This window comes from Propithecus coquereli, unplaced genomic scaffold, assembly GCF_000956105.1.
Source record: "Propithecus coquereli isolate 6110/MARCELLA unplaced genomic scaffold, Pcoq_1.0 Scaffold48, whole genome shotgun sequence".
Taxonomy (NCBI): domain Eukaryota; kingdom Metazoa; phylum Chordata; class Mammalia; order Primates; family Indriidae; genus Propithecus; species Propithecus coquereli.
Genome location: NW_012150618.1, coordinates 3,520,833 through 3,531,076, shown reverse-complemented (window position 1 = coordinate 3,531,076; position 10,244 = coordinate 3,520,833). Strand labels below are relative to the sequence as shown.

The 10,244-nt window shown below is 33.5% G+C and overlaps 1 protein-coding gene across 1 annotated transcript in view; it reads left to right on the top strand.

Annotated features, from left to right (window-relative positions):
* The window catches only part of STXBP5 (syntaxin binding protein 5 (tomosyn)), a 190,629-nt gene that overhangs the window by 61,001 nt on the left and 119,384 nt on the right, over nt 1-10,244 (top strand). Inside the window, exon 5 of the mRNA XM_012655516.1 lies at nt 4,815-4,898. Coding sequence (XP_012510970.1) covers nt 4,815-4,898 — 84 coding nt within the window. The remainder of the gene's footprint in view (nt 1-4,814; nt 4,899-10,244) is intronic.

Below are 10,244 nucleotides of genomic sequence, written 5' to 3'. Positions count from 1 at the left end.
CTAAGTAAATACCAGGAAGTTTATTGCTGTAGAAATCAGTGCAGTGAAGCCTCTGAATTTCGTGCAGAAGTTTAACCAGGTGTTCCCTTTCCTCAGCTGTGGGAGAGGTAAATTGATTAACATTGTTCTATTAGTTTGCCACTGGGAAAACTAAAGGATAACTGGACTGTTTGGAGTTAGCATATAATCATAAAGCAAGTATAGAGTAACCTAGATCCTCATTTTATATTCTTTTTATGTAAGATACTTGTTTAGAAGCCAAGCCTTTGGGTGGGAGGCATGGTGGCAGAATTGAAAACTTCCCTTTTACATTGAATCAATCGCTGAGTCATATTAATGCTTCATTTAATCCTTACTTTGCAATATCTCTTTTCTCATAATGACCACTGGAGTTCAAGACATTACAACTCATTCTTGAATCATTTCCAGATTAGTCTTCCTAGAGTGCCATTTTAACGTGTTCTCCTGTTCAAAGGCTTTCAGTGGCTCTTTAGTATCTAAAAAGCAAAATAAACTTTCCTTAAAATGTAGCCCTTGGTTTCTAATCTTTCAGAATATCTTTACCCAAAGGCTATGCTGAAGCAAATAGTTATAGCTTCCCAAATATGAACAGCTCTTTGGTGCCTCTGTGTTTTTGTTTTTGTGAGTCCTTCTGATTGGAATTCTCTCCCAACATTCTCTCTCTGCTGAATTTCCTACCCTCATTTTAAGGCCCAGATTGAATATATATCTTTTGTGATGTCTTCCCTGATAATCCTGACAGAAAATGCTTTCTCTTATGTCCACATTCATTAGTACTTTAGTTATGCAATTTTATGGTATTTATCACATACTGCCTTATATTAGAAATGTGTGCATATCTCAGCTCCCTGTACTTGAAAGAGTCCTTGAACACAAAGGTAGTATTTATATAAGTTTGTATTTTCCATAGCGTCCAGCGTACAGTAAAAATAGTAACTATTCATTATATACTTGATTTATGTAATGAATAAATTATATATTAATATAACTGTTTTTATCCCCAGTATTTTCTTTGAAACCTTGCATTATATTATTCTCCTTAGTTCCGAGAGTTAATCTCATCAAACATTGAAAAAATATTTTGCTAAAGTAAATTATATCATCTAATCTTTGATTTCTTGTAGACTCTTTCCAGATTCCAAAGATCCCTGTGACATTTTGTCACTGAAAAAAGATATGAGGTGATAGGGCAAATTTATTCAAAGCTAACCTTACAGGTGAATGCCACCACACTAAGTGGCCGTCTTGGCTAAGGAAGGTTAGGCATCAGTGTAAAATTACTTACAATAGTAATATCTATCATTTATTGAGTTCTGTGTGTCAGGCACTGTGCTAGCCACTTTATATGTACTATTTCACTTGGATCTCCCATCACGTTGTAAGTTAGAAATTTTCCCTGCTTTGTAGATGATGAAGCAGAGACTTGGCGGCATTATGTGTTGCAGAGGTACAGAGCTAGATATTGGTGGAGCTGGGATTTGAACATTGATTTCTCTGATTTCAACCCAGGAGTACTCTTCATTATGCTACATTTTTTTCTCTGGATGTAGATCAGTTATTGATGCTATAGAGAATTATGTTCATATTCAGTGCTTTTTATAAGAGAAAAATTAGGAAATTAGTCAATAGTACATAAACTAATTAATATCTCTATGAGTTATAAAATATTCCAGTAGGAATAGGCATTGAAGGGATTTTCCAAGTTTAATTAAGTACTATATATTTAGTTTTCTGTTTTTTAATATTTATTTATAATTCTCTTGCTTTTGTCAAGAAAGGAAATAAAAAGCCAGAAGATTGTGGCCATTAAAGTTGAACCTGTTGGTACATATTTCTAACATTCTTAGGATGTTAAAGCTGGCTAGTAAGGCTGAAGTTCCCTATAACTCTCTCAGGTTATTAAGATCTGGATAGGTAAAATTATTTTCTGAAAGGTTCGTGGCTACTAAGTGGCAGATTTAAGCCTAGAACTCAAGTTACCTATGTCCTGAGCAATGCAGTGCTGATTACAGCTGTACATCAACTCTTAAGTTATGTTTTTTTCCTTCTCTTTCCTTATTCCTGAAATTCCTCACTTCTTCCATGTGAAAATCCCATATTACATGTCCAGGATATTTGGAAAGACTGGGAAAAAGGAAAGGAAACAAATACCAGTTTTTTCTCAGAAGATTTATGTATCTCAGATTGCATAGGAAAGAAGAGTTTGGGTTAGGAAAATTGACTATACTCCCTACCAAGGTGGGAAAACCTATTTTTTTTAGCTTTAATAACTAGCCCCTCCACTAGAAATGGAAAAAAAAAGGAAGTTCTCAACTAATGAATGAGCTTCAGAGAGTATTTTGATTATCCTGTATTGTTAATGTGAGTAAAAAAATTACATAAGTGAACATCTATTTTTTTTTTTTTTTACTTCTCTGCTATGCACAAGCTAGGCAAATATTTTTTTCCATGAATGTATTTGCTTCATGTTTTTATTAATGGTATTTTCAACTGGAATTTTTTTCCCTATGGATGAATATTAAATGAGGAAAGATTCTTACTTGTTTTTCTTTGACTTTCATATAGGAATAAAAATCTATATAGCTATACTAAGTAAAATTTTTTTTTTTTAAATGGCACCTCCAACTGTACCTTGTGATCTGAAATCCACCAAATGGCTATTTTGTTAAAATTACTGGGTCTATCCCCAACTTTGTTCACATCCCCAGATTACATGAATAGGTGTAGACTATCTACTCATCATGTTTATATTCGTTAAACAAATATATGTTGAGTGTCTACTATGTATTAGGCAGTACATTAGATATTAGAGATATACAGATGAAAATATGTGTACTAGCATAAGAGAAGGAGCACTTTATTGGGTCAGGGTAGACTTAACCAAGGAAACAACACTGAATTTAGGCTTAAAAAATGAATAGAAGATTGCTAAGTGAATGAATGGGGAGGAGATTTCAAGCAGAGAAATATTGAGATTTGGAAAATACTGGAGTGTGTGTGTGGGGAACTGAGGTTGGATGGGCAGTGCACATAGTCTGTGAGGGAGGACCATGCATTCCATTCTGGAATGTATTCATTCATAAAACATTTTTTAAGTATTTATAACATGCCAGTCCCTGTGTCATATGTCAGAAGTATTGTGATGAACAAGATAAAACTAATCCTTGCCCAAATACACCACTATTATGATCTGCAAAAGAATTCACATATGGAAAAGACCATTATTATGTTGTGTGGTGACTCTTCAGTTTAAAAATGTACAGAGTGTAATTGGAGCACACAGGAAGGGCATTGATTTACATTTAGTAGGTCAGGGAGAGAGGAAACAATAGCTAAAATGACATCTGAAAGATTAGTAGTACTAGTCAGGCAAATAGTAAAATATTGCATTCAAGTGGAGTGGCCTAGGTAGGAAAGCAGCTTGTGTAAAGGCTCAAAGGTAAAAGAGAGCATAAACTTAAGCATATACTGGAATGTGGGTAGCAGGGATGTGGTAAGGGATGAAGTTGAAGAGGTAAACAGCAGTCAGCCCATGACAGATCTTGTAGGTCACATTACTGAGTTTGGACTTTATACTAAAAATAATGGTGAGACATTAAAAAGTTTTAAATAGAAGCATTTATTACCCTATCAGGTTTGCATTTTAGAAGTGTTATTCTAGCTATAATATGAAATATGTTAAAAGAGGAGGAAGACTGGAGTCAGAGAGACCGGAAAAGAGATCTTTGTGTCTTGAACCAGGAAAGAGGTGCAGGAGATGAAATGAAGTAAATTAGTTAATAGAATGTAATTTTAAATTTACTTTTTGATTTTACCTGTTGGAGGGGAGACTAGAGTTAAGGATGACTCCTAGTTTTCTGGCCTGAGCAACTGAATAAATGTTGTGATAAGGAATGGTGAGAGAGAAACTGTGACAGGAAGTGCCAGAGAAACAGAGTAGAGAAGAATACAATTGATTCACTTTTGGGCACATTTATTTCGAGGTTCTGGTGTAGATAAGTGGAGATGTGGCCACTGGAATTATGTGTCTGAGTCTTATGAGAGGGATCTAGGCTGGATGTGATTTAAAACTAATCAATGCATGTGTGGAGTAGATGAGATTGCCTGATAATATGTAGAATTTGGAAAGTTTGTAAACTCTAAAGCACATACAAATGTTAATTTTTACTAGTAATTTATTAAAATATTCTATATTAGTGAAGATGTACACTTAGGACTTCAAAATGGTACCTTTTTCTTTTTCAAAAATCAGTTGTACGTTGAGTCCCTAATTATCAAAGGCATATAAATATGCAGTGCAGTATTCTCATTTGTCAATTATATCAGCAGTCCCCAAACTTTTTGGCACCTGGGACCAGTTTCATGGAAGACAAATTTTCCACCATAGGTGGATGGAGGAGGTGGGGAGGCAGAGCTCAGGTGGTGATGCGGGCAATGGGGAGTGGCCATAAATATAGATGAAGCTTCACTCCCTTGCCTGCTGCTCATCTCATGCTGTGCGGCCCCGTTCCTAAGCTTTGTGGAAGATAATTTTTCCACATGGGAAGTGGACCTCACACAGTAACACACCACCCAGTTCCTAAACAGGGTATATACTGGTACTGGGCCCTGGCCCAGGGGTTGAGGACTATAGATCTATATGACTAGTAATCAGCAGTGCAGATGTTTAATTATAATTTATATAATTTATACTGAGAGCATATGAATAATATTATTAGTTATCTTTATTATCATCAAATAAATGATTTATAATTGATATAATTCCTAGGTAATGTGGATTTTTTTTATTACAGCTTTTGATTGGCTTTGAATCTGGAACAGTAGTCTTATGGGACCTCAAATCAAAGAAAGCTGACTACAGATACACATATGATGAGGTAATGACATTATCTTTGCTAATAAAAGCTATTGCGATTTCTCTAATTCAAAGTAGCTTCTCTAAGAATGTAATTGGTAATTTATTTTATGCGACCTTTGTAATTGCAATAATGTACAACTTATTTTTTTTACAATAGATAATATGTTCACATAGTTTAAAAGATAAAAAAATCTCCTTCCCACTCAACATTTGGTCATCCTGTTCCCTTAAAGGTACCATGTTACAAGTTTCTTTTATGTTCTTCCAGAGAGATTCTGTGAATTTACAAGCAGATTCATAAATATATTCTATTTATTCTTTTATACCAATGATATTATACTGTAAACATTCATAGTTTGTGAGCTTTAAGATCCAAATAAGGATTGATGATGATTGATTGATAAATCTTTTAATTCTCTTTTAATCTGTAGGTCTCCCCTTTTCTTCTTCACTCTCCTTTCTTAGCTTTCTCATTCTTTTTTGTCACTAATTTGTTCAAGATAGAATCTCCCAAATGCTGAATTTTTCTGACCGCATCCTCATTGTCTTTAACATCTTTTTTTTTTCTTTGCCTTTAGATGTCCTATAAATTGAATATTTCACTGAGGTTTGATCAAATTCACATTCATTTTTCATTGTTAGCAAGACTACTTCACAGGTGATGCTGATGCTCTTCTATCTGATGGAACCTTCATGTGTGTGTCTATTTCTAGTATTGGCAGCCAGTGGTGCTCAAGGCCTAGATCTGTTATTGTGTAGTGGTTACAAAATGTGGTGTATTCTAATTCTATCATTTCTTCTTTATTTATTAGCTAGGACACTTTAGTAAAAAGAAACTACTACTTCTATTTGTTTATACAGTGGTACAGTTCATATAACAAAGGCAGAATAGATGCTTGATTCTCTTTATTTTAGTATTCACTCTAAGGAGTTGTTTTCTAGTAGTTTCAGTGGTAAACAATTCTTACTTTTGGTTTCATTGTGTTCTCAAATGATTTAAGCATATTTCATGTGCTTCAGTGCATCGAAGTTCTTATCCTTATTGCCTTTCCAGTTATCCCATCTTTGGTCAGTGAACCTCCTCCAGTTGGCTCTTGAGACCTTTGGTGATAACTGTAATTGTCTTGGATAGCTGCCTTGCTATCTGGTATAACAAAATATATGTCTTGTATATTTATGGTCCAAACTTAGAGTAAGATATTTTTCTGTGAAACTATGGCTTCTTTCAGTGTGAAATGGTATCTAGTGACGATAATTGGGGTACCAGAAGTGTTCATGGTTTCCAATTCAGTGACTAGACCTATAGCTAGAAAATGTATAAGTGATTTTTCTTGTTTGTTTTTAAGATAAAATACATCATGTCTTCATATTTATATATTCAGTTACAGCAGAGTACATTGAGTAATTATAGCAGTACTTTGAATACTTTTCAAATATTTGTATATTGTCTTTGTAAGCATGACTGAGGGAACATCCTTTGTTTTTTAATAGCTGTATACTTTTTGATGCTCACCAGTCATGATCTTCAAATTGAAAAACAGCAAACAAACATGTTTTGAATACAGAATTTCTGTCTTTTTTCTGGAAGTTTTGGCCTGTAGATCTATTTTCTATGTTAAAATGAAAGCAAATTTTAAAAATTGATTTTTTTGGTTTTGCTTTTCATAATTTTAAATAGTGATCTTGGCTTGAGCCATTATGAAGTCACGGGAACTCCATGTACCTTCTCACTTTAAACAAAGAAACTGGACAGATTATATGAAACAACAGTTTTTAGCAGTTTGACAGCAGGTAGTAAGTACAGAACAGGATTCCTTAGAGAGGGGAAACAAACAAGGTGAGCTCTTCGATCACTTTAGCTATTGGCTTGGAAAGATTTTCTAGGTCTCAGTACATGAAGGGGGAACCTAGGTAGAAGCCAGGCAGTCTCTCTCACTTGAAGAGACATAATTGGGAAATTGGGGAAGCCAAGGCATCTGCAGCTTATAAGGCAATGTGCTAGAGAGCAGAGAGCTGCCTACAAGGAGAGTTTGAGATGACTACAGAAGGCCCCCTGCCCCAAGTCTTCATTTGAGTACAGATTAGTGCATGGGTGCAAAGCTTGGAAAAGATCCACTGAACAGGAGAACCATTTCTGTAACACACACAGGACTGAGAACAGTTCACATTTTGAAAAGAGTAGAGAAACTTTATAATGCACATAATAGAAAGAAGAGTATTCGGAAAGATACTGCCTCAGTAGTGGAACTAAAGTAGCCCTACACTAAAGGCTAACCTAGTCCAGACTGACAAAGCTTAAAGCAAACTTTGAAAGGACCAAACTATTTCTAAGTACATAAACTATATCCCAGAAAAAATATACAAAAACATTAAAAAGAATATAATAATACTCCCATATAAATTTCACAATGTCTATTATCCAAATATAAATTTATGAGGTATACAAAAAGCCAGAAAATACAACCTATAATGAGAAGAAAATGCAAATAGAAACAGACTCAGAAATGGCAAAGATGATAGAATTAGTATCAAGGATATTAAAGCAAATAATTTTAAATATACTCTATATGCTCAAGAAGGTAGATTAAACCATGAACGTGTTGATGAAAGATGTGAAAGACTTAAAAACCACACAAGTAGAATTTCTAGAGATGAAAAATAAAATGTCTAAGATGAAAAATTCTCTGAATGGGATTACCAAAGGATTTGATACTGAAGAAGAAAAGATTAAGGAATTTGAGGACATAACATTATAAGCTACTTAATATGAAAGACTGGGGAAACAACAGAATATCAGTAAGCTGTGGTACAACTTCATGGAGACTGATATTTGTACTTTGAATCCTATTAATAGAATGACAGGGGTGGACAGAAAATATATTCAAGAAATCATGACTAAGAGTTTTCCATTTTTATGAAAAGTATATTAGTAAACCAGAGATTCTAGAAGTTCAATCAATGAACTCTGGGCAGAAGAACATGAAGAAAACTACACAAAAGCACAGTTTTCACTTGCTAAAAACTAGTGATAGAGGACATCTTATGAAAAACCAGAGGAACAAAAAAACACATTAAATACAGAGGAGCAAAGAAAAATGATAGCAGATTTTATTTTCATAGTAGAAACAATATAAGCCAGAACAAAGTCGAACAAAACCTTATAATAACTGAAAGAAATAAATTTGTCAACCTAAAACTTTATACCCAGCGAATGTATCTTTTCAAAAACAAAAGCAAAATAAAGACTTTAAGGATATTAAAAACTGAAAGAATTTATTACTTGCTTCACTACAATGTATATTAAAAGAAGTCCTTCATGCAGAAGGCAAATGATATGAGATGGAAATTTGGATCTTTTCAAAGAAATGAAAGACACCAGCAATGACAAATATGTTGTAGATGTAAAAGCCTTCTTATTTTTATATCGCTTTAAGAGATCAGTAAGTATTCAAACGAAATATAAAAATGCGTTGTAGGTTTTATGACATACGGACATCAATCGCACAAAAGTTCGAAGACAGAATACTCTTGTTAGATTATTATACTGTATGTGAAGTAGTGTAATATTATGTGAAGGTAGGCTATGATAACATAAAGATGTGTATTGCAGATCCTGAAGGAAACACCAAAACAACAACAGCAACCCAAAAAATTAAGCCAAAAAGGAAATAAAATGAAATTTACAAAGTATCAATCCAAATGAATGCAGGAAGAGGAGGAAAAGGGAAAGAAAGAACAGATGGGTGAAATAGTGAACAAATGGCAAGATGATAGAATTAAATCCAACTGTATCAATAATCATATTAATGGTTTAAATATGCTGATTAAAAGGTAGAGATTATCATATTGCATAAAAGAGCGAAGTGTAAATATATACTATCTATAAGACACCCACTTTTAAAAACAGATGTGTTAGAAAAAAGGATAGATGGAAAAAATAATATTAGCAGTAATCAAAAGAAAGCTGAAATGACTTTATTAATATCAAAGCAGATAGCAGAGTGCTTCCCCCTCAACAACAGAATATACATTTTTTGAAGTATACACGGAACATCACCAAGACAGATCATATTTAGTGCCATAAAATCAATCTCAATAAATTTTATAAGATTAAACCCATACAAAATATATTCTTTCACTATAGTATAATTAAATTAGAAATCAGTTATAAAAAGGTGTAGATGGAAAAATATTCAAATATTTGAAAGTGAGGCAACATACTTCTGAATAACCCATGGGTCAAAGAAGGAAACACAATGAAAATTAGAAAATATTTTGAACTGAAAAAATAAAAAGACATACCAAGTCTTGGGGGATGCAGCTAAAGTATCCACTGTAGCATCAAATGCTTTGTATTAGAAAAGAAGAACAGTCTAAAATCAGTGTCCCCAGCTTCCTCCACAAGAAACTAGAAAAAGAGCAGATTAAATCCAGAGCAAGCTGAAGAACTGAAATAAGCAATAGAGAAAACTGATAAAATTAAAGCTAGATTTTTTTGTGAAGGTGAGTAAGATTGGTAAACATGTGGTCAGAGTGATGAGAAAAAAAGACACGAATTACCCATTCTAGGCATGAGAAAGAAGATATGTTATTTCAATTTCTACAGAAATACAAAGGGACTGATAAGAAAAAATGTACAACTTACTGCCAGTAAGTTCAGCAACTTAGATGAAATGAACAATTTCCTTGAAAGATGCCAACTTTCTTGAAAGAACCAAAGCTTACGCTAGAAGAAATGCTTAACCTAAGTAGTTCTGTAATTACTAAAGAAATTGAATTTGTAATGGAAGTATTTCCCATCAAGAAAACTCCAGACTCAGAAGGCTTACTGGTGCATCTTACCAAATAATCTTGTACTCAGACTCTTCCAAAAACAGCAGAGGAGAGCACATTTCCTAACTCGTTTTATGAAGCTAGTGTTACCCTGATACCAAAACCAGAAGAAAATTGTAAGAAAACTGTGGACAAGTATCCTTTATGAACAGAGATGCTAAAGTCATAAAAATTATTATTAACAAATATTAATATACATAATGACTAAGTCATGTGTTTTAAATAACAGTACTGTGGGTGTAAAATATAGCTTCTAAATTGACTTGTTCTAAAGTAAACTGAGTAAAAATTTCTGGCTGTATTTCCATGAGTTCATGCTATTCTATCATTGTTCTTGGGTCATGTTAAAATGTATGTTTGATTCTCAGTACAGTTTTTGCCAGGTGTACAATTTTAGACATTCATGAAATTATTATAGGTATAATTCTCCCTCACTAGTGAGGGTTAAAAATTTAAGGCTCTAATAAAATACTACCCCCCAATATTTATGTTCTGTTCAATGGTCCATCACTCTAGACATACTCATTTTTTT